The 25,417-nt window shown below is 39.1% G+C and overlaps 1 protein-coding gene across 4 annotated transcripts in view; it reads left to right on the top strand.

Annotated features, from left to right (window-relative positions):
* Positions 1 to 25,417, top strand: part of ADGRA1 (adhesion G protein-coupled receptor A1) — a 502,175-nt gene that overhangs the window by 187,900 nt on the left and 288,858 nt on the right. For all 4 annotated transcript variants that reach the window (XM_065552125.1, XM_065552124.1, XM_042856772.2 and 1 more), the window contains one exon: positions 16,088 to 16,159. Coding sequence is in view for 2 of the 4 variants with exons in the window: in XM_042856772.2 (XP_042712706.2) it covers positions 16,088 to 16,159 (72 nt within the window). In the remaining 2 variants the exon portion in view is untranslated. The remainder of the gene's footprint in view (positions 1 to 16,087; positions 16,160 to 25,417) is intronic.

The following is a 25,417-nucleotide window of genomic DNA, read 5'->3' as shown; positions in this document are numbered from 1 at the left end:
TGTACAACTACCTCGCAGAACTTCAGCAAGAGCTATATTCAAAGCTGTTCTTCCTATTTACCTGGGCAGTTTAATACCCACAAGCAGTAACTGAGGCTGGATAAATTCTAACGATCTTAAACCAGAACTGGAAGCAGTTTCCAGAAAAAATAGTTTTAAATTCAGTTTTACTCATCTGAACAGCACAGAGGCAGTTTTAACAATACAGAGACTTTCAATTAACTCTAAAATTACAGGTATTTATCAGGGAAATTAGAAGTGGTATTTGAACTGAGGATAGAGTGGAACCATTTGTCTGCAGTACTACTCACACTGCAGGAATTAAAATCAGCTAAAAAGGTGGCCCAGGAACTCTTCCCCTGGAAACATTTGTGGATGTAAAACAGAAGTTTTGGAAAATAATTTCAAACAGTTCGTGCATGCAAATGACAGAGCATGCAGAGCGGTCTTAGACTGGGTACCTGCGATTAATCATCTCCCTTTTCATACAAATAGAAAAGAGTTCACACGGATTTTCACTGTACATTCTGCATAGATGAACATGGCTCAAATCTGATCTCAAATATTTGGAATTGTGTGCAAACACACACATTTGAGGGTTGAATTTCTCCCATTTAAGTATAGCCCAGTCTGACTTTGTAACCTATGTCGCTTACAATGGATAAAAAGTTCTAAATTAAATGTAATGACATATTGTGTGTGTTCTTCAATGTCAGTCTGGGATAATCTTCCACAGCAGAAAAAAGTAAGACTCAAGCATGTGTTTCCCTTTAAAATATTATTTCCATGTTTTAGTAATTCATTCATTATAGTTCTCAAATGTAAACAAAGTACATGCTCACTTACCAAATGTATTTGTTAATTCAGTGTAAAAATGCCACTTCTCTAATTTATTATAGAAATTTAATTTAAATATACTTCTGAAATACAGGCATGAGATATTTAATATACTGTATCAAAAGTGTATATTTCTGTTAACTGGTAACTTCAGAAGAGTGACTGGAATTTGATCTCTGAGAATATTATATCGATAATGTTGGAACTTTGTAAATAAATAAATGCATTGTTAGAACAGAGAATAACCATTCTGATAACAGACCTGAAATCTGCCACACAAACAGCAATTATTATATTGTATGTAATTTTCAGTCTTTATTTTGTTTCATTTGTCCTATATGCTTAAGGTGCAGTGAGCACTGGTGGCCCTGGGACACATAGCAGCATATAAATGTGAAAGTATCATTTTCTATCAGATTTTTTTTTTAAAGGTCCGGCATACATTTCCCAATCTTCTCTGCAGGCAGCTTGTTCATTTGCTGATATTGTGCTATGAATTTGTGCCCAGAAAGCAGACGTGTGAGTTAGCCAGTTACAAAAAAGATCGAGCATGTCTTAGGAAACCTAGTCCACACAGAATTATCCTCTGGGCATGCATGCTCAGAGGGGTCCCAATGGGTGTACATATTAAAGAAGCCTCAGGCTACTTTCAGCTGCCAAACTCTTCATGCTCATCAGTGTCTCCACGGAAATAGCTAGTCTCCTGGAAGGTTCCATGTCTAGCCACAGGTACCTGTGGAGACAGCACATGCAGGGGAGTAGAGGAAAAGATGCCTGATGAATGCAATGTGGCTCTCTAAAAGCTGGTTATAATGAATCTATGGGCCATGGAGAACCAGTTATGGACAGACAAACAGCCATCAGCAGTGGTAATCAGCAGAGAACAGGATTTAGCATGTAGAACATCTCACTGAATGTCAGTACAGTGCTGATATCTAGTGCTCAAAATCCTGTTTCCAATGTGTCACCCACACATTGGTGTAGGCTGAGCTCCTCTACTCTGTATGCCTCCCTTGGCATTCATTGCCTCCATTCATTCATTCCTGCTGGTTCCTTCTAGCACTAACTCATGGCCTCCTGGCTGGTTCTCTTAGTTATTACCTCCAGCCACATGTAGCAGTGTCTTTTGCAACAATTAGAGCCACTAATTCACAGACCTTAGCTAACCCTGGTGTATACCCCTATTCTCATCCATTCTGTATCTGTTCATTGTTGGTCTTTAACGGATAGTGAGGAAAAGACCTAGGGTAAGGAAATTAATAATATGTGGCTGTTCTGTTTGTGGAGAAGGAATTGTGCGGTTAGAAAATGAAAGGTTAAATAAGTTCACTAGTAAAACCTAAACATCTGTCAGATGCTTGGCTACTACCTCATTAATTCTTTGTAGGAAGGATAAAATTATTCATCTGCCTGGTTGGAGATTGTATTTATTGCTAGCCTGTGACTTCTGGGTCAGCCTCAAATAATGTAAAAATTGGTAAAGGTTGAGATGCTAATAGGTGCATGCGCATGTTATTGTCATAAGTTTTAACAGAAATGCTCCATTTCAATAAGGGGTTAAAATAAAACTTATAAACAGGTAACTATGCATGATGAGGCTATAATTCCATCAAGGAGTTCTAGTCACTCCACAAACCATGAGACAAAAGCTTGAGTAGTTTATATAGTCACTGGAATCCTTATTGGAATGACAGCTTCCTAATTCAAAATAGTCTTATTATTTGATATAATTTCTGCACCTGACTCCTGGATCCATGCCCTGCAGAAGCTTTTGCTTCACCTACTTTTTCTTCTCTGAAACACAACAGTTCAGCTTCTGCCCTAAGCTCCCTTGTATACTACTCCCTCTATCACCCTTTGCTGCCAGCAACTTCTGTGCCCTTGTCTAGTCTACAAAATGTTACTGGGTTTGAGTACTGTTGTGAATGGTCGGCCTAACTGAACGCAGTTTAGCAGTCAGTGTAGACCCAGCACAAATCATATGGCTAGCCATGATTAAGTTCTGCTGAGATCGGAGTTTAATCACAGTTGGCTGATCTAGTGCTGAAGATGATTGATCCAAGTTTACACTGATGGTTAAACTGCGTTCAGTTAACATGATCAATCACAACTGTGTTTAAACATTTTGTAGTGAAGACAAGGTTTACGTCTGCAGCCAGAGTGGCTGTTGCCTTTGCCTTCAGACTGATTTCTCCTTGCAGTGTGATTCAAAGGTGGGATACTACATATGTCAATTAGTGGACATTTTAGCGTATGCATGGATTTGTTTAAAACTGTGGTTTGTATATTATGTAACAGGAGCATAATTTGTGTTCTTGGAGATCTCAGTATGTAGGAGTTGAATGAGAGGAAAGCTTTCTAGAAGAGTAAATATCTGCATGTAAAATTTGCTTTTTAATTAGTAACAATCTGGAGTATATTCATTTTTTTCATTTTTAACAATGTATTACTGTGTCTATCCCATGGGGATATATGAACTCAAAGCTGCATGTAGTGTTCAACTTGGGTTTTCTGCTCCAGATTAGCTGCAGCCACGATGACTTCCCTATATTTATTTATGTACAGTAATAAAACACCAAACCTAAGTTAAACTCTATCTGTGATTGACAGATTCTAATTTCTGTGCATCTGCACTCCAATTTCTCATTGGTTGGTATCATGATTAAACTTCGATTAGAACTTGTACCTAGTCAAAGACACTCCCTGAAGCCAGCATGCCATAAATTAATATTTTTTAAAATTCCAAATTAGCAAAAATGCAATCTTCCAAAATATATTCAAACAAAACAACCCCTCCCCTCATTTAGGACAACTATCTTTACTTACCAAGTGTGGTGTTTTTTTTTTTTTTAACTACAGTTCCCATTCCATTTTTTTAATTGTCTTTAGGTTGAGCAGTGTGTGGTGTGTAGCACTCACATGCGACTGTTTTTGTGTAAACTATACACATGAAATTAATTCCTTTTGGTTACTTGGTGCTGGTGAATAGATCATCAGGTTTGCGATTAGGAATATAAGGAAAGAACAAGGTGGGTAGATCACAAGATATAAGGGAACTCTGGGCTTTTCATGAAAACAATGACAATAAACAAACATACAAACAGTGCTGGAAACTCGACTGCATCAGGCAATGTTATGTGACCAGCACTTACAAGAGTAAGTTAGAGCAAGTAAGATGGGACAATAGCAGAGGAAACATTGGACAATCACCCATGCCAAATAGTTAGCCTAGTTTTTCTCTGAGTATATGGAATGCATAGACCAAAACACCATTCCACGCAATTACATTTAGATTATTTATACTAAGAAGCAAAAAAGAGAGTCTAACAAAAGTCTACTTCAAAACTAATAAAGCGTTAACGTGGCTAAGTTGCACTCTCACATCTGGACTAGAAGTTTAAGTTCAGAGCCCTGTCAGGATGTAAGGACATACCAAATGATAGCACTGCAAAGTATGCTGGGAATTATTACACTGTTGGAGGTATTGTCCTTCAGAAGAAATGTTATAACTGTGGTAACTCTGATGGCAGCGGATGTGAAAGTGAAACATCCCACTGCACTTTCTGTAGAGGTCAGAGAAGGACCCATGTGTCTTGGCCAACATAACGCTTCTACAATTTAAAAAAAGAAAAAGAAAAAATCTAAATGGGCTGTGGGAGATAGTGTTCAGTTACAAGGTATTATAACAGTCACTGTGCTATTATTGTTAAAACTAATTACATTAAAAAGTTTTAGTAGTTTTCATATTTAAAGTATGCCATAATACATCAAATTCTGTTTTGTTTCAGTTATATATTGATGCTCTTTATTTAGTATTTTTAAACTTGTCTCTAAATTGCAACTAGCAGCCTAGTTATTACAGCACATTCGGTGTGAGTTGTCATCCTTAAATAAAATAGGTTCAGTCTATGTGAGAGACGTTGTTGTTGTTTTATATCTCATTATAGTAATTGAATATGGCAGGGTAGGAACTGCTGACAATTCCTAGCATTGTGTAGAGGTGGAAGGTATTTTTTTTTTCTCCTGTCCTCAGGTCTATTGGCATAGGTAGCCCTACTAGTAAGTATCATGAATTGAAACATAAAATGTATGTCTATTAAATAATTACAAATCATAGAACATCACAAAGGAAATTAAACAAGGAAGACATGAATATTTAAAAGTGAATTAATTTCAACCCAAAACACTGTAGTGGCTCCAAAGAAGCAATTGCTGTCTATCTGGTAAATAGAAATATCTCTTGGGGGAATTCTTAAGTTAAGCAGGGATGTATTCTTATCTCTTAACATTTATATTCAGTGCAACCTTGACTTTTCTGAAAAGTGGTGTAAACAGCCTTACTCTTCATAACCCCCACCCCCTCCAAAAAATGCAAACCCCAAGAGTTTCAGAGAAGCATTGTGTGCTGTGTTGTTGAGGGTGTTAACAGCTTTTGGTTAATAGAGAGTTGGCTTATACACAGTTTCTCTCTCTGAAATAGGTATGGTTGTAGTTATTAACAAAAATAGCTACACAGTGGGATGTGAGAGTATGCTTCACTATATCCACTCAATCAAAGGAAAGGTGGGCACTGAATCATTGGCTCGAGACAGGCATACTATGGTCAGATCCTCCTGAAATATCTTCACATAGATTTGCCAACTCACCTTAGTTCTTGGTCTCTGTTGCACCTGATGAAAAGTGATCATCTTAGCATTAGATGTGGTTCTCAGCTTGGCCCTGTCTGTCCTGTGGCCTTCCACAACCACCACTAATTATAACCATGTTGTAAAAGCACATCGTTCTTTCAGGTACGTGATCCTACAGTCACAATTGGGTATAAGTCCCATATAGTTCAGTTGGAGTTTTGTAAGAGTAAAGAGTGGAGGATTTGACCTCTGTGTGTGTGTTTTGTTTCATAATAACAGACAAAATGCAAAAAGCAATGTCAGTCATATTTCACTGGTATTTGGCATCTGCTCTATGACTGACTGAATTTCTCAGATCATTTTTTCTAATGTCTGTAGTACCACAATGACAACTTTCCAAACACAGATGTCCTTTTTGTACAACCAATAATTTTTATGAAAGATATATCAATGTCAAGAACTCGAACAAAGACCAAACATACTTGTTATAAATATGTATTCAAAATATTTTCAGTGCATACATTTTAAGTGAAAGCAAGTTCCATGGTTTCTGAAGATATAATCACCAATAATCTAAAACAGTATGCCCAATTTGTCAGCATCTAACTTGTCAAGGGAAATATGTTTTTTGTTAATGAGATTTAGGATTAAATATAGCTATTTCACCATAATTCATTATGTTATATGAATGCATACAGTAAACATGAATCATCAAAAGTCTCAAGGACATCTTTGGATAATCAGAGGTTCAATTAGACAGGGAAGCTGGATGGCTGAGAGGGAAGAAGTAAGCAGCTATTTTGTGCCCATTAAAGTTTCTACATATAAAGGCTCATTAGTAGTTTCTTTCCCCATCTCTTCTCTACCACCATAAGGCCTTTGGGAAGTTGACCATTCAAACACAGAGCTCTCCCTGAGTTTAGTCAGTTATCTCCATTTAACTGAACTGCAATTATCCAGTTAGTAAATGGGAACCAGTTCAAAGATCAGAGGCTCAAGGTGATAAGCTCTCAGGTAGAGCGGGGCAGAAACCGAATTTTTCATGTAATGGGAAATTTTGTTATTTTGAAAAAGAAAATCAATTCTGAAACAAGCAACAAAGAGTCCTGTGGCACCTTATAGACTAACAGATGTATTGGAGCATAAGCTTTTGTGGGTGAATACCTACTTCGTCAGACGCATGTAATGGAAATTTCCAGAGGCAAGTATAAATATGCAGTCAAGAATCAGTCTGGTGATAACGAGGTTAGTTCAATCAGGGAGGGTGAGGCTCTCTTCTAGCAATTGAGGTGTGAACACTAAGGGAGGAGAAACTGCTTTTGTAGTTGGCTAGCCATTCACAGTCTTTGTTTAATCCTAAAATGATGGTGTCAAATTTGCAAATGATCTGAAGTTCAGCAGTTTCTCTTTGAAGTCTGGTCCTGAAGTTTTTTTTCTGTAGGATGGCTACCTTAAAATCTGCTATTGTGTGGCCAAGAAGGTTGAGTGTTCTCCTACAGGTTTTTGTATATTGCCATTCCCTGACTGAACTAACCTCATTATCTCCAGACTGATTCTTGCCTGCATATTTATACCTGCCTCTGGAAATTTCCATTACATGCATCTGACGAAGTGGGTATTCACCCACGAAAGCTTAAGCTCCAATACATCTGTTACTCTATAAGGTGCCACAGGACTCTTTGTTGCTTTTTACAGATCCAGACTAACACGGCTACCCCTCTGAATTCTGAAACAGACCAAAAACTAAAAATTACCCACGAAACAGAATTCCTAAAAAAGAAAAAAAAATCATTTTGGATTTTGTTTAGATAAAATCAAAAGGTATTGTTCCAATTTCAACCTTTTTAAAACTTGCACATTTTTGGTTAAAACAATGAATTTTGATTTCAAATGAAAAATTAAAGTGTTCTGTTATGAAAATGTAATGAGACATTTTGACAAATAAAACTTTGTCAAAATCAAAATCAGCATTTTTAGTTGGATAAACCTATTTTATGAAAAATTTCTAACTAGCTCTGTTCTAAGCACCCTGTGTTACTCTTTAGGATGGTTATATTTTTAAATGTGAGGGACTATTAGTCTGCATGGTTGTGTCTGAGATGCTGAAACTGTGTGGGGGAGTGCAGGGGTTGCTTGTTATATCACATTTCGTACATGTTCATAGAATCATAGGACTGGAGGGGACCTTGAGAGATCATCTAGTCCAGTCCCCTGCGCTCATGGCAGGACTAAGTATTATCTAGACCATCCCTGACAGGTGTTTGTCTAATCTGCTCTTAAAAATCTCCAATCCTCCACAACCTCCCTAGGTAATTTATTCCAGTGCTTAACCACCCTGACAGTTGGGAAGTTTTTCCTAATGTCCAACCTAAACCTGCATTGCTGCAATTTAAGCCCACTGCTTCTTGTCTTATCCTCAGAGGTTAAGAACCATTTTTCCCCTCCTCCTTGTAACAATGTTTTATGTACTTGGAAACTGTTATCAGGTCCCCTCTCAGTCTTCTCTCTTCCAGACTAAACAAACCCAATTTTTTCAGTCTTCCCTCATAGGTCATGTTTTCTAGACCTTTACTCATTTTTGTTGCTCTTCTCCGGACTTTCTCCAATTTGTCCACATTTTTCCTGAAATGTGGCACCCAGAGCTGAACACAATACTCCAGTTGAGGCCTAATCAGTGCGGAGTAGAACGGAAGAATTACTACTTGTGTCTTGCTTACAACACTCCTGCTAATACATCCCAGAATGATGTTCACTTTTTTTTGCAACTGTGTTACACTGTTGTCTCATTTAGCTTGTGGTCCACTATGACCCCCAGAACTGTTTTTGCAGTACTCCTTCCTAAGCAGTCATTTCCCATTTTGTATGTGTGCATTTGATTGTTCCTTCCTACGTGGAGTACTTTGCATTTGTCCTTATTGAATTTCATCCTATTTATTTCAGACCATTTCTCCAGTTTGTCTAGATCATTTTGAATTATAATCCTATCCTCCAAAGCACTTGCAACCCCTCCCAGTTGGTATCATCTGCAAACTTTACAAGTGTACTCTCTATGCCATTATCTAAATCATTAATGAAGATATTGAACAGAACCAGACCCAGAACTGATCCCTGCGGGACCTCACTCGTTATGCCCTTCCAGCATGACTGTGAATCACTGATAATTACTCTCTGGGCATGGTTTTTCAACCTGGTATGCAACCACCTTATAGTAGCTCCATCTGGGTTGTATTTCCCTAGTTGGTTTATGAGGAGGTCATGCGAGACAGTATCAAAAGCTTTACTAAAGTCAAGATATACCACATCTACTGCTTCCCCACATCCACAAGGCTTGTTACCCTGTCAAATAAATCTATCAGGTTGTTTTGACATGATTTATTCTTGCTTAATTATTTGCTCCATTATCTTTCCGGGTACAGAAGTTAAGCTGACTGGTCTGTAATTCCCCAGGTTGTCCTTATTTCCCTTTTTATAGATTTGCACTATATTTGCCCTTTTCCAGTCTTCTGGAATCTCTCCTGTCTTCCATGACTTTTCAAAAATAATTGCTAACGGCTCAGATATCTCCTCAGTCAGCTCCTTGAGTATTCTAGGATGCATTTCATCAGGCCCTGGTGACTTGAAGACATCTAATTTGTCTAAGTAATTTTTAACTTGTTCTTTTCCTATTTTAGCCTCTGATCCTTCCTCATTTTCACTGGCATTCACTTTGTTAGACATCCAGTCATCACCAACCTTCTTGGTGAAAACCGAAACAAAGAAGTCATTAAGCACCTTTGCTATTTCCACATTTTCTGTTATTGTTTTTCTCCCCTCATTGAGTAATGGGCCTACTCTGTCCTTGATCTTCCTCTTGCTTCTAATGTATTTGTAGAATGTTTCCTTGTTACCCTTTATGTCTTTAGCTAGTTTGATCTTGTTTTGTGCCTTGGCATTTCTAATTTTGTCCCTACATACTTGTGTTATTTGTTTATATTCGTCCTTTGTAATTTGACCGAGTTTCTACTTTTTGTAGGACTCTTTTTTGATTTTTAGATCATTGGAGATCTCCTGGTTAAGTCAGGGTGTTCTCTTGCCACACTTCCTATCTTTCCTACGCAGTAGGATAGTTTGCTCTTGTGCCCTTAATAATGTCTTTGAAAAAGTGCCAGCTGTCTTCAATTGTTTTTCCCCTTAGCCTTGCTTCCCATGGGATCTTACCTACCAATTCCCTAAGTTTGCTAAAGTCTGCTTTCTTGAAAGCCACTGTTTTATTTTGTTGTTCTCCCTCCTACCATACCTTAGAATCATGAACCCTACCATTTCATGATCACTTTCACCCAAACTGCCTTCCACTTTCAATTTCTCAATCACTTCCTCCTCATTTGTCAAAATCAAATCTAGAACAGTCTCTCCCCAGTAGCTTTTTCCACCTTCTGAAATAAAAAATTGTCTCTAATACATTCCAAGAACTTGTTGGATAATCTGTGCCCTGCGGTGTTACTTTCCCAACAGATGTCTGAGTAGTTGAAGTCCCCCCAAGTCCTGTGCTTTGGATAATTTTGTTAGTTATTTTAAAAGCCTCATCCACCTCTTCTTCCTGGATAGGTGGTCTATAGTAGACCCATACCATGACATTACCCTTGTTTTTTACCTCTTCTGTCCTTACCCAGAGACTTTCAACAAGTCTGTCTCTTATTTCCATATCAACCTCATTCCAAGTGTATACATTTTTAATATATAAGGCACCTTCTCCCTTTTTTCCCTGCCTGTCCTTCCTGAGCAAGCTGTACCCTTCTATACCAATATTCCAGTCATGTGTATTATTCAACCAAGTCAGATCTGTGATGCCAACTATGTCATAGTTTTGTTTATTTACTAGCATTTCAAGTTCTTCCGGCTTATTCTCCATACTTCTTGCATTAGTATACAGACATCTAAGATACTGATATGATCTCCCCCCCCCCCCAGTTCTGTCTTCTCTCCTTTATCCCTGCTATAACAGCCCATGCACCCCCCCAAATTCCAACCCTTCTCCCCCTCAGGTCTCCATGTTTTTGACTTACCTGTGGGCTTTGGTCACCTGCCCCCTCCTCACTATGTTAGCTAGTCTGTATTCAAATATGCTCTTCCCTTTCCTCGATAGGGGGACCCCATCTCTGCTTAGCAGTCCTTCTTCCTGGAACAGCGTCCCATAGTCAAGGAAGCCAAAGCCCTCCTGGCGACACCATCCTTGCAGCCAGGCATTCACCTCCAGGATGCATCTGTCCCTGCCTGGGCCCCTACCCTTGACCGGAAGGATCGAAGAGAACACCACCTGCACTCCCAGCAACTTCACCCATACTCCCAGAGCCCTGTATTCACTTCTGATCTGCTGAGGGTCATACCTTGCAGTATCATTAGTGCCCACATGGATGAGTAGCATGTGGTAGTAGTCAGTGGGCTGGATGATCCACAACAATCCCTCCATAATGCTGCCTGCCAGGGGCCTGTATCTGAGACATACCTCCCAGGATGCCATGTCAGTGTGACAGATGGGTGCCTCCGTCACCCTCAGAAGAGAGTCACCAACCACCACTACCCTACGTTTCTTCCTGCGAGTGGTGGCTGTGATCCTCCCAGCTTTGGGGGTACATGGGTTCTCCTCCTCCATCTTTGGGTGATTCCTCATTGCTCATTGCCAGGGCAGTATAACTGTTTTCCAACACCATGGTGGGTGGGTTGGAAGTAGGAGTGGAGCACTGCCTGCTGCCAGAAGTAACCAGCAGCCACTCTTCTACCTGTGACGGGGCCATATTCTCCTCCTTCTCCATCCTCTGTAGCTGGATAGCTTCCTCAGCCTTGGATGTGAATACTCTCAAGGAATTCCTCATGGGTGTCGATGCTCCTCAGCCTAGCCACCTCCTCCTGTAGATCTCCCACCTGCTTCCTGAGAGATTCCACCAGCAGGCACCTTTCACATTGGATGTTTCCCCTAGCCTGGCTTTCTGTGAGTGGAAAATTCAGGCCACAGTCTGCAAATCCACACCAGGATCTGGGTAGAGGCATCCATGGTCAGGTTGTCAGTCTGGATACAGGCGCAGGTGGAGGAGACAAAAGCAGCGTTGGCACTGGCGATGCGGCCCTTCCTAACCTAAGCCATGTTTGCGGTCCCCTGTTCGCTAGCTCCCCTTGGTCACTTAGCCTCTGGCTTTTAAGGCCTTCTCTCCTAGGTCAGCCCTGTCTCCTCATTAATCGCACAGGGGGAGGGCGATCACAAAGCTGATTGAGGCTGATCAAAGATGATCAAGGATGATTCAGTGAACAAAGGCTCAAATAGTCCCCAGACTCTCAATCCCAATTGACCATGTAACTGAAATAATCTGAAAGAGAGAGAAAAACACAAACAGCCAAACAAACTCACTCATCCCAAGATTAGTACTCTCATCTTGTTCATTCAGCAGGAGTATCTCCTTCTCCCCCTCTAAACTCCCTTGTTTGTGGTCCCCTATTCTACGTATGTTCTAATTTGTAAATAGAAAGGAAACTGTCTTCTGGTAACTTTTTCCAACTCTTTCAAAAAATGTTTTTTGTTATGACAAGGCAATTCCTACTAAGTAACTCCACCCTGTTATTATTTTTCCCATTCATATTTAGTCAAGATCATGGTACCACACCATAAGTATCTCTAACAACAGTAATATAAAATGATGCAAGACTACATGACTTTCCAATAAATATACTAGTCATATTTTTACAACTGTACAACCTTGATATAAACATTTCAATTTTTACAACTAGAATGGACTTCATGTAGCTACATGTATCTGTAATTGTAACAGCAGTTTAGTTTTGATTTATTTTCAGGTCATGCCACCGGATGTATACACCCACACCACAAATGACACTTCATTTAGACTAAGAACAGCAACTTAGAAGTTAAAATTCAGTGTCATAAAACCATAACTATTAGTTATAAAATGCATTTTTGGTCACTTTAACTGGGTCATACTACAGCCATTGAGTATTACAGTGGTAGGTCTTTTTCCTCATTTCCTACGGTTGGCTGGTGCCAGAGTTGCTTGCATGGAGTATATGTGTGCGTGTGTGTGGCCCAGCCAGGGCTGCTGCTTGGCATGTTTAGGATCAAGCCTTTTGCCAAACCTCAGGAATATCTTCTTGGGAGGAAGTGTAAACATGCAACCAAATTAGCCTGGTTTCTTTATTTAACTCAGTGAAAGTTGATACTTACTATAAAGCTTCAATGTAACCAGCTGCTTTAGCTAAATTAGAAAATGGCAGGCCTGTGTTTAATATTTTGGCAAAAGTCATTCTGTTTGAAACAAAAATACTAGTTAAAGGTAAGGAAGTAATAATAATCAAGTAACATTCTTATTGCAGAAATAAGAAATATAAATGGTATGCAATTGTGGTAATTTTCACATTTATTTTGACAGTATTGTAGTCTACAGTGGGTGCTAGATAGGAAAAGATTAAGTTAACAGTATACTGACACATTATGGAATAATCACAAGACGAACATACTTACCGATGTGATGCCAGGACTGTGGGTAGTATATCTACAGTTTTCTGGGAAAAGCTGTCACTAAAATGACCTACCAAATTCTAGTATCATTTCTAAAATAAGGAGAGCAGATGGCCTAGCTTGGCCATCCAATTGATAGACAGTTTTCCTGGAAATGGTCTGGTTTTTACTAACATTAGGCTGTGCTTTTTAATTCCTGCAGATGATAATTCAGGATCATGCTTCTTTTTCCTATGGGCTTTCACGAGTTACCTAGAAATAGAACAGAGTTTCCATGGGCAAATACACAGCAAATTTCAATAAGTCTAAAACCTGGTGTCAACTTTTCCATTTTGACATACATTAAAATGCACCCGTCAACAATGTTCACTCCATTCTGATTCTTTTAGATTTGTCACTAGCCATTGGTACTCTTAACTATGAAAGAGGATCTCTCCAAATATATCATTTATGGCTTTACAGATTATAATCAACAACTTGAATTTCACATTGAAATTAATTGGCAACCAGTGTAGAATATGGATGATTGTTGTAATGTGTTCTTATTAGTTTAACCTCTCTAAACTTGGACATCTGCACTAGATGAAGCTGATAAGTGGTCTTCAAATTTATCTGCATGTAGAGTGCTGTGATGGTATAGACTAAATATACTAAGCAGCAAAAGGTTACACCTTTAAGTAGCTGAGGTATTTTTCAGGTGTCTTGACTGGAGAAGGCTAACTCCTGATGTTATTTGTGGACAGAGTTCAGTAGGCTGCAAGGTTTTATTTTGGATTTCGGAGAGTTAAGGGAATTTAGTTGTGGTTGAAGTTTATACAGGGTGAATAACCCGGATCACCAAAAGAAAATAATCTGCTGGTTAACCTTGACCAAAGGCTCAAGTATGTCTTCTAAAATGCCTGGGACACTATTCAAGAGATCTACAAATGCATTGCAGTAGTCTAGTCCATTAACAGTATCTTTGACAAGATGAATATTGGAGTAAATGTGAATATTGGAGTACTCAGTTCTTGCTTATGTGCGTTTGTAGATTGAGCTGTTGCAGAATCTTTGAGCTGGCTAGGCTTTTTTTATTAGCTGCAGTAATAATCACAGTATGATTATCCTGGCCCAGGTTTATATTTATAACTTCAACAAGTGACTACCTAAATATGCTCCTCTGGCTGAAATGAGGGATGAATAATAGAAATGCTGTGAGGCATTCACTCCTCCTTCAGTCTCCTCCAGTAAGGTTTGAATATTACTGTTGTTTGCCCGATAGCATTGCTCTTTATTGTATAACGATAACTATATAAACAGTTTTTGCATCGAGTCAATAGGAAAAATTCAAATGTTCACAAATATAGAAGTTACTGGAACTCTTTGTATGTAAGCGGTCATGCTCTCCTTCTTAATGGAACTGGGGGGGAAGTTATGTGAAGCGAGCTTTCAGTCAATAGGTGACTGAAGAATATAAGGGAGACAGAGCATTAATGGACCACCAGCATTAAAGCTAAGCAGCATTAACACACAACACCTTATTGAAACAGTGAATGTAGAGGTCTGCCTACATAGTTAGCAAAAGATACAAAAAGTTGGTTTCTCATGTGTGGCTCTTATTTGAAAATATGTCCTATTCAGAATAAATATTGTGAGTGAAATCTGGCCCCATTGAAGTCAATGGCAAAACTCCTGTTGACTTCAATTGGATCAGGATTTCACTTGGTATGTATTGTATTTGCAATAAAATAGAAATCCATAGCTAGGGTGACTCATACTGGTGCTGACATATCTACACTGTGGTACTACCAGAAGCAGTGCATCCATTGTAGATGGCGATAAAGTGTCCTGTGGCACCTTATAGACTAACAGAAGTATTGGAGCATAAGCTTCTATAAGGTGCCACAGGACACTTTCACTTTTTACAGATCCAGGCTACCCCTCTGATACTTGACACCATTGTAGATGGTTGGTTTTCGCCAGTCTGAGGGCAGGCCTAAACTATAGCCTAACTCGATATAACTTGCGTCACTCAGGGGTGTGAAAGCTCCTCCTGCCCCCGATTGATGCAAATTTCATGCTGTCCACAGCAGTGCTATGTTGGCAGGAGACGCTCTCCCACTGACATAGCTTCCGTTTCCTGTGGAGGTGGAGTAATTATGCCAACAGGAGAGTGCTCTACTATCAGCATAGTGCGTCTTCACCAGATGCACTAGAGCGGCGCAGCTGCACCAATCTAGTGCTGTAATGTAGACTTGCCCTGAGAAAACCATCACTAATATTATTGAATGCCAGCCATCCACTATGAGTTTCATACTGTTTAAAAGATGAACACCAAGAGTCTACAAGAATTTACAGCAGATATCTCGTATGCCTGTCTTTCTAATTACCCCCAAAACGCTCTTCAGCATCTGAATCCTGGAGAGCATCAGAAAACCTCATCAGAAAATCTCATAGTAGAGATTGAATTGAGAGCAGATTCACTGCCTCAGATACTGCGCCAGTAGCAGATGAGGTTACTAATGCTAGTAAAATATTCTTTATTTCTACAACATCTGATCCCCTGGATAGTTGGTATCTGAATAGTTGCCAAGTACAAAATGAAGCACCTGTCTGCCAAATATGTATGTGTGCCAATGCACTGTGCTGATCTATCTGCACAATATACCAAATGCCAGTTGCTTTGCTTTCCGTAGGTGGGAAGGAAGAATATTTTGAGTGTAAAAGGGCACAGCACCATGAATAACAACCAATAGGTTGATCTAATTGTTTCACTCACTTTAAAATGTTCTGTTGACTAATGCATTTTCCTTAGGCTGGTAAAGCTGGCAAACTTGTTTGGGGGAATTTTTTAAAAAGAATTTAAACAAAGGGCAATATTTATTTATTTTTAGCCACATATGTTTTCCCCCAATTTTAACCAACTCTTTTTATTGCAAAATCTCCCCGTTGATTTCCGAATTGTGAGCTTGTTAATATTTTTCATTTTTGCTATGTAAAATGCATGCAGTCTGGTTTTGAGTTAAGCCAAATAAAGATTAGGATAAGCCTTAGTATGTTATCTTTTTTGTTCTTCTGTTCATGTATAAGAATAGTATTCTAGATAGAGTGATAATTAATTGCTCCTCCTATATATCTCCAGAGATCTGAAGAATAACTTGATTAGCACTATTGAGCCTGGAGCCTTCCATGGACTTTCAGAACTGAAGCGCTTGTAAGTATTAATTCCAATTGAATTACTCTGCAAATTGTGTTCATATCGACATTTCTGTCCTTGGGGGAACTTGAGTATGCCACCAAGCAATAATAACAGAAGGACTTCAGGCAAAGGACATAAAACCACATACTGTACATGGATTCTTTTAATCTTTTTTTCTTCTACATAGGTCTTATTCCTATTTTCCGCTCTCTTTTGGGGCATGTTTTAGAGTATTTAAAAATATCTGTTTGTCTTCTAGCAAAGAAACACCCTATTAAATGTCTAAATAAATAAGTCTGTAGTTGATAAGTTTTTAAAAAATGTGTAACTAATGACTTAACTAGTACATTGAAATAAAAATTCTGCATACTAACTTCTTTTGTTATGAGGTCCACTTTTACTCATACGCACCATAGGTCAGATTTATAAAACAATTTCCTTGAAAGGAAGATTCTGCATGCTGAAGAAGTTAAGTTCACCAATTTCTTGTCTATTAAGTCCACTCTACTCTGTGTCTTTTTTGTTTTTTGTTGTTTAATCTCTTTGGTCATACTTTACACCATATTCTTCAGAATACTGGTGATCATGTGATAACTGTGTATTTTTGAAGTCAGGTTTTAAAATATTACTTCCCTACTAATTTGATGCAAAATAATGGGGTCAAATTTCAAATAGTACTTTTTGGTATATACCTTTATATTCTTAACTCATTAATTCCCTAACAATATATTCAATTAACATTCTTTGGCTTTAGTAAAGGACTTTGATATCTGCTAATTTTACAATGTCTTGTAAATAGCAGTGTTAATAAACATCAAAGAATGGTGAATGCAGTTATGTTTATAAGTAAAGCCCTATACTGCGTAAATTCTTCATTTAGAGCTTGTGGATGGTAATTTTACGAAAAATAGATGGTTATATAATCATACGCATTTGCTGTTTAGTTATAATCTCTATATTTGAATTTTTTCTGTATTGCATACACAGATAATTAAATTGTAGTGCAATGATGAGAATGAATGTTAATTACTGATGCGGCCATATAATCTAATAACACAACCCTGACCTCTTGTGGAAAGAATGGGTAACCTGTAAAAGCCATGATTTAATCTTTCTGAGTCACAGAAAAGAAACATTTTGAGGAAGTAAAAGGTTGACCACAAAAGAGAAGGCAAAGAAAGGAAAAAGGTATTAGGAGATGGGACAGCTAGCAAAAAGACTGCTCAGCAGAAGCTCTAGTCACCCACGGAAATCCTGAGATATTCCTCACCAGACTTTAAAAAGATGTATTCTGTGTTTGGTACTGATATGTTCCATGCTTATCCACTAGGAGAATGTTCTTGGATAGTAGAAGATCACTACACAATATCAACCAGAGCCAGCTCTAAATAAAAAAACTGTATTGAAGTCTGAATGCTGTAATTACTTTGACTGTACTTGCATTCATTTTACTATTGTTTCACATGTCCCACGAGTAATACAGCAAGCAGCTGAAGCTAGTGTAACATAGGCCACTGAAGAAGACATAGTCTGAGCTGGGTAAATTGCAGGCTGTCAAGGTCCTATAAAAATTAACAATTTCTCCTGTGTATAACCCTTTCTGAGAACTGATTGTATTGTGAGAATTCATTATTTACAATGGCAAACTGCATTACCATATGGGTTAACACAAAATGATGGATACATAAAAAATAAAATTTTGGGAAGCACAAAAATGTGGGACTAATTTCTTTAACAGAGGAATATTTGTTTTCTGTGAGATCAATTTCATAAGTCAACATTTCTGATGTAAATATTTTGCAACTAAAAATGAACACCAGATTTTTGTAACATGCAGCAAATTGGGCCTAAAATAATAAGGATCAGTTGAGAGGTATGTGCAGCAAGCTGGTGCGAGCTGTCATTTCTCTTTGCTAATGTTTCATTAGGAAAAATGGTTTACAATGATCAGATTTCAGTTACTGCCAGCTTATGCAACATATTGTGAAAATAGCATTTGTTATTTTAGAGGCTGAGAAGAGGATACATGTGCTGTAGTTTTGTTAGAAAGACCTGTTGTCTCTTCTTGAGAACTACATGAATAGGATAGCAAGATCGTTTTTAGTTTTGTGATTTTTTTTTCTTTTGGCGGAAATCTACCTTTACACAGTTTTGCCACATACTGTGATCCATATTCTGAAATCTCTGCTCAGTCTTTGCTAGGCAAAATTCCTATTGATTTCAGATACAGTTTTGCCAAGTAACAATTTTACGATTTGGCTGTTATATTTTCCTTCCTTTTTTTTTTTAATTAAACTACAGACTTTCTGGACAATCCAGTGACACTGACATATTAGAAAAAGTACTGATGTATTTCTGTTTTATGCTTGTGTTCATTATGGGGTAATGATCCTTTTGGTATGAAAAAAATATAAATTAACATTTTTAATACTACACAAACTGCTCTTTTTCTGGACTAGTCCAGCTACTATAATTGAGACATATATAATAAAAAAATGTATGCTATATTTAAAAATTACTTTAAAATATTTAGCTGCACAAGAATATTTTCATGTCTAGTAAGACAGTAATATTTGATTATCCAAAACTTTCATATTTTTAAGTATTACATGAAACACAGTGAGTTTTAAAAGATGCCCTGTTCCTTCCATAATTTTTTTTTTTTGAGTGGCTCTCCAAGATTCTGAGGATTTAGTTACAAGATGGCAACATCATTCCTCAAATTATTATTTTTGCGTTCTTATTTTGGACATATGTGTTGACACATGCAGAGGATAATAGGAGAAAATAGGGTGGCAAAGAAAGGTGGCACAATATGTGAAGCAATAGCAATCTGGTTCCCAAACAGAGTAGATTTAATGTTGTAAAAGGTTATCTGTTCATTTGAAAGATGATTAGATCATTGCAGTTATCACAAAAAACATAGTTGAAGAAATTTAAGTTAAAATTACAAACATTTGAAAGTCAGGAAATTAGATTATAGTTGAGAATACACATAGAGTGGAAAAATCTGGAATTATGCAGCAAAGGCTTCCTTACTTGCAGCTGTCATTTTGTAAATGGTGGGAGAGCCCTGGTAGCTGCCTCTTGAAAGTGTACGCTGTCTCAGTTATGAATTACATAGAGTATAATCTTGCATACACTCTTCTGGAGACTATAGTCACATCATAGTGACTTTATGCCTCGTGTTATTACTCTGGTGTGATGGGTTGTATCAATCTTTTGGTATTCTTGAGAGGGTCCCACAGACCTGCTACAGCCCATCCCATCTGTACCTTTAAGAACAGACACTGCTATGACACACAGTGTGTTGGGGGGGGGGAGGTTGGGGTTATACCTTAATGGGTTTTTTTGGAATCCTTGCTACGAGTGTCTCCTTGAGTGGGAGGCATTCAGGTTAAGTTGAAAACCTAGTGAGGATTAGTGTTTTATGAAGTGGCTGGTATACTCTTGTGGGAGGGCCAAACACCCCCTACGTGGTAGAGACATAACAGCTGCTCTGTTTGTTACTTTGGTCAAGTTAATATTATTTGTAGAGTTTATACTGTTAAACTGTAAGAAATGTAGCCAGAAACTTTGCTGAATTATGTTCTTTTGCTTGAACAAGAGAAGTTGATTTTACCCCCTTTCCTTCACCTGGGCCTTCAGTGAATTTTCTGACCTAGCTGCTTATATCCTGCCCCTATTGCATCAATGTTTTGTATGTTGTGTCAGAAGCACACTGGAATATAAGGAAAAGGAAAACACAGAAGAAATACCCTCTGCTTCCCTAACAGCCCCAACCCTGGTTTTATAAGCTACAATACAAATTGGTTTTATGACAATTATTAATTAGTGCTTTAAGCTTTCTATTATGGTTATCAGTCAGCTATATAGAAGTTAGCTTTGAAATTAGAGTATAAATGGGCATAATAATGAAAGCTTACCCAAGGCTAATATTTTGATTTTTTGCTTTTTATAACATTTAATACAGATCTCCAATAAGACATTCGTGGTTTGTGTTAATATCACATGGGAGATGGATGTTCAGTTTTGCAGTCCTAATCTCTTTCCCCCTTGAGACCCAAGTTCTCAGCACAAACTCCTGGATACAGACATCTCTGAATTTTTGGGATGTTCGCAATCTAGATCCAAAATTTATGGTTTGAGCCTAAATTTAGGTCTGCAGACCCTAGGCATTCTGCAGAGACAGCAGTACACTGTTTGCATTTCTGAAGAGTTACATTTCTAGTTAGTTAAAGAGTGGTATTGATGGCTTCAAAACTCTCATCCAGTCTTCCTCAGTTGGAAGAATGTTGGCAACAAGGTGGATAAAAATCAATGATTAAAAAAAAATGGATTTTTTTTATTTAAATGGGTGTATTTTGATAAAAAGGTTTTTTCTCAAAAAGCCAATCTAAAGGTAGTTTTAATTAAAATACATAATAGCTCAAAGATATATGATCATGGAATAGGGATTATAAATTCTAATTCTATGATGTGAGACAATATAGTCATGTAATGTTTAAGAAAAGTTTTGTAAATGAGTTCCAATAGTTCATGGATTAGGGACCCAATTTTATGGGGTTCCAGGGGCTTCTGTATAGATTTAGGTTAATCTTTCTATCTACCCAAGATCCCATCAGAGATGCTTAGTTTTGCAGTTCTCAAACTGTGGATTTGTGTCTCCAGAGATAATATGCTTGTTAACAGCAAAAATGTTTTTAAATCAATAATATATGGAGGTGAGAGATAACAGACGTCAACTCTATTGTCCCTCTACACAGGGCCGGCTCCAGGGTTTTGGCTGCCCCAAGCAGCCAAAACAAAACAAAAAAAAGCCACGATCGCGATCTAAAAAAAGCCGCAATCGCGATCTGCGGCGGCAATTCGGCGGGAGGTCCAGGTGGAGTGAGGGACCGTCCGCCGTAATGCCGCCGAATACCTGGACGTGCCGCCCCTCTCCGGAGCGGCCGCCCCAAGCACCTGCTTGAGAAGCTGGTGCCTGGAGCCGGCCCTGCCTCTGCAAATTTGTGCATACAGAGTCCATCCCTTACCTCTCTCTAAAAGTGCAAAGTTTCAAAACGTTCAATGAATAGAAGGTTGTTGGAGGCGGAATAGATCTGGACAAGGAGAAGAAGTCTGGAGATAAATGTGAGACGGGAGGGATAGGCAGTAGAAACAAAAGCGGAACTGTTTGAGCAGCATATTCCAGAAGTCTTGAGGTCTTTGAGTGTAGCCTTCATTGATTTGAGATCTACCATACCATTCTCTCACTAGAAGGGAAAACCTATAATGGCAGCAGGCTGTAAAAGAGTCACAGTTTGGGAATATTTTAATGAAATTCCTCTATCTGTGGGTAAGACAGGCATGCGTGCAAAATGCAAACAGTGCAACAAAGAAATACAAGGCCTGGTTGCCCAAATAAAACAACATCATGAGAAGCGTTCCTTCTGAGGAAACTGCATTGAAGATGAGGAAAGGAACATGTCTGAACATGCAGAATCTTCAGGTTGGTAAACTTTTTCATTTCATACTTCTTTCTTAACGACTGCCTGTCTTCCTTCTGGACTATTCTTGAACAAAAAATATAGTTGTTACTCTATGGCACTATCATTTTAGAAAAAAGAACAGGAGTACTTGTGGCACCTTAGAAATAAATTTTAGTCTCTAAGGTGCCACAAGTACTCCTGTTCTTTTTGCGGATACAGACTAACACGGCTGCTACTCTGAAACCTATCATTTTAGATGCAGTTGTGATAAAAAATAAACAGCTGAAATAAGCAGATCTTCCTTTTACAATTTCACCTTTAAAAGTAGTACTGAGTGTCAGTGAATGCAATGAGTAATACTAAATGAGCAGTACGGTAATAATAATAATTAAATAACTGCATTGACTTATTTTGTTTAGGAGAATCCATCCTCAACATACAGGATTCTGAAGACTATCCACCTTTAAAATCATCATCATTTTCTATAGTTTCAGAGTTATCTGCCAATGATAGTGTTTCAGTCACATCATGTATGTCATATAGCCACAGTATATGACCTGTAGCAAAAAGAAAAAAAATCTCCATTATCCAGAAACAACCATAGATAAGTTTGTGATAGGAATCGGCAGATTACAAAAAGAGGTAATAGATGAAAAATTGGCCAGTTTGTTTATGCAGCAAGCTCTCCTTTCCATATGATTGAGAACCCACACTTCATTAAAATGGTTCAGTCATTAAGACCAGGATACAGTCCACACAACAGAGCAGATGTCGCAGGGAAATTGCTGGATAAAGTGCAAGAAAGAGAAATTGAGCAGTGTGCAAAAGGTCTACAGGGTAAAATTGTTAACCTGAGTCTTGATGGATGGAGTAATGTCCACAATGATTCTGTTGTATGTGCTTGTCTGACAACAGAAGATGGGAATGTCTTCCTTACAGAAACAATTGATACATCAGGCAATGCGCACACACACAGCAGAATATTTACAAGAAGTAGCAGTAAAAGCTATAACAAACTGAACAAAAATTCAAATGTCTAGTACAGCTTGGTCACAGACAATGCTGCAAATGTATCCAAGATTAAAAGAAATTATTTAGAAGAGAGTGAAGAGAGTCCCAACATACGGTCGCAGTGCTCATTTGATGCACCTCCTAGCCAAAGACTTCAGTGTTCCAGAAATAAAGGTTAATGTTGTTGAAATTGCAAAATACTTCCATAACAACCACTTTGCAGCAGCTTCTCTGAAAAAAGTGGGAGGAACCAAGCTCACTCTCCCACGAGACATGCAATGGAACTCAGTACTGGACTGTTTTGAGCACTATATCAAGAGCTCACCTAATTTGATGATGATTTGTGAACAAAATTGTGAAAAAAATAGATGGCACCATCACAGCCAAAGTTCTCAACATTGGGCTAAGAGAAATGTTGAACATATGCTGATTACCCTGAAGCCTATTTCTGTAGCCTTGAACAAAATGCAGGGAAATAGCTGTTTTATTGCTGACGCTGTTGAAATGTGGAAGGATCTGAGTGAGATCTTAAAAAGAGAAATATGCAATGACAGAGTTAAATTACAAGCATTAAAAAAATGAATGGGACAAGCACGATCTCCAGCTCATTTTCTTGCAAATATTCTCAATACTCGGTACCAGAGTCAAACTTAACTGCTGAAGAAGAGGAGTTGGCTATAACATGGACAATCCATAATCCCTCCATAATCCCAACTATAATAAACTTCAGAGCTAAGGGTGAACCAGTCAAGAAATATATGCTTGCTGATGTTTTAAAGAAAGTTACACTAGTGAACTGGTGGAAGTCACTTTATCACTTCAACAGTCTCTGAATCCAAATGTTTATCTCACTTTTAACAGCAGTAGCTGCTTCTGCTGCTGTAGAAAGAATATTTTCTTCCTTTGGACTAATTCATTCCAAATTGAGAAATAGTTTGGGACCTGAAAAAGCAGGATAGCTTGTTTTTCTTTTCCAGATTATGAAAAAACAGGAAAATGAAGGTGAAGACGACTGAGTTAGCTGCAGAAGCTAATATTTTAAGTTTCTCATGTTGACCTGGCTGACATAGTTGATTTAAATTTTTTTTAATATTTCATTTAATTATTTTAGTTAACAAATTTAACAAAAACAAACCTGATTTTAAAAAACTTGAATGTTTAACTAAATTCAAAAATTCATATTCTTGTTTTGTTAAAATATTATATGTTTGCTGTTGAAGAAAAAAATCCAGAATACATAACGTTGTTTTAGTTAAATAAAACAATTTAAATGTCTGTCTGGTGGTGATCTCTTCCTAATACAGCATGGCAAGAAAATCCTTCAAATATTAATGATTAACCTGTTGAATTGGAGATAGTTCACCTCCCAATGACTTCATAAATACCTGCTTGTAGTAGGTTTAGGCCGAGGTTCGGCCCTCAGCGGGGCTGTGGGGTGTCCCACCGCCTCGGTCTGGTCTGGCGGCAGTCTGGGACAAAAGGCACACAGTTAGGGGCTCAGGCCCATAAGCAGGAGCTGAGGCAAGAGGTCCGAAACCCAGGCCCTTAAGCAAGGGCTGAGGCAAAGTCTATAGCAGCCCCGGCCCTAAGTCAGGGCGGGCAGCAAGCAAATAGTCTGTCAGAGGCCCAGGCCCTTAAGCAGGGGCTGGGTTGGGAGTTGTAGCAGCCCAGGCCCTAGGTCAGTGGCCCAGGCCTTATAGCAGGGACTGGGTCAATTTTGGGCGGCCCAGGCCCTAGGTTAGGGCTGGGCAGCAAACAAATAGTCAATCAAGTACCCAGCCTCTCTAGGCCAGGGGAAACAGGGGAAGTCTGCCATCCAAGGAGTGGGTGGCAGGGGGGATGCAGGCCCTCCCACTCCACTGCGTCCCAGACCGGGGCCCTAGCAGTGACGGAAACTCACTGCTGTCAGTGGGGATCCTGGCCGCAACACACAGACATCAGCTCTGGCAGTGTAGCAGCCAGACTGGGGTCAGCTGCCCCCGGGCTACTTCCACTCTCCCCCTCGTATGGTACCTGGGCCGTCTTAGTGTCGTCGGTGCTCTCCACCAGCATTGGCTCCTCTGGGTAGGTAGCGGAGGGCAGGCTCGGCTCCTCCTCGGGGTACCTGGCACGGGGCAGGCTTAGCCAGTCCTTCTCGGGGTACCTGGCACGGGGCAGGCTCGGTCAGTCCTCCTCGGGGTACCTGGCATGGGGCAGGCTTGGCCAGTCCTCCTCAAGGTATCGGGCGAGAGGTAGGCTCGACCGGCCCGGTGAGTCAGCAGGCTGGTCGCGGCCTGCGGCTGTTTCCCAAGTGGGAGCTCCGCCACGGACGTCTGCTCTCTCCGCCGGCCTGGGCTCCAGTGAGCTCTGCAGGCGGGCTTTTATGCTTCCGGGTCGGGGCCGTGACCTCGGAGGGGCGGGCGCCGGACCGGGTGGCTCCGCCCATGTTGGGATTAGGGGAGGTTCGGCCCTCAGCGGGGCTGTGGGGTGTCCCACCGCCTTGCTACACTGCTTCAATTACCTTTGGTAAATGAAATAACCAAACAATCATTCATTTTCTGATATAGCTGTAAAACTAATCTGAAACGTTTTCAAAATAAAAATGTATAGCGTGTACCTTCTAAAAATGAAACCTACATCTATCTCTGAGTTGTGAAGAATATGTATTTAAGGTTATAACAACCAACAAGAATGCACTTTTATGTAGAAATCCATGATTAAATCAAGTCTTCCTGTCTAGTGATTTAAATCATGATTTAAATCAAATCCATCCTGGTTGGCAATGATAGGAGGCCTTGAGCGTGGAGCAACT

The sequence above is a fragment of the Chrysemys picta genome, chromosome 7, assembly GCF_011386835.1.
Source record: "Chrysemys picta bellii isolate R12L10 chromosome 7, ASM1138683v2, whole genome shotgun sequence".
In the NCBI taxonomy this organism is placed as follows: domain Eukaryota; kingdom Metazoa; phylum Chordata; order Testudines; family Emydidae; genus Chrysemys; species Chrysemys picta.
Note: the sequence above shows the minus strand (reverse complement) of the source record. Positions and strands in the feature narration are given on the sequence as shown.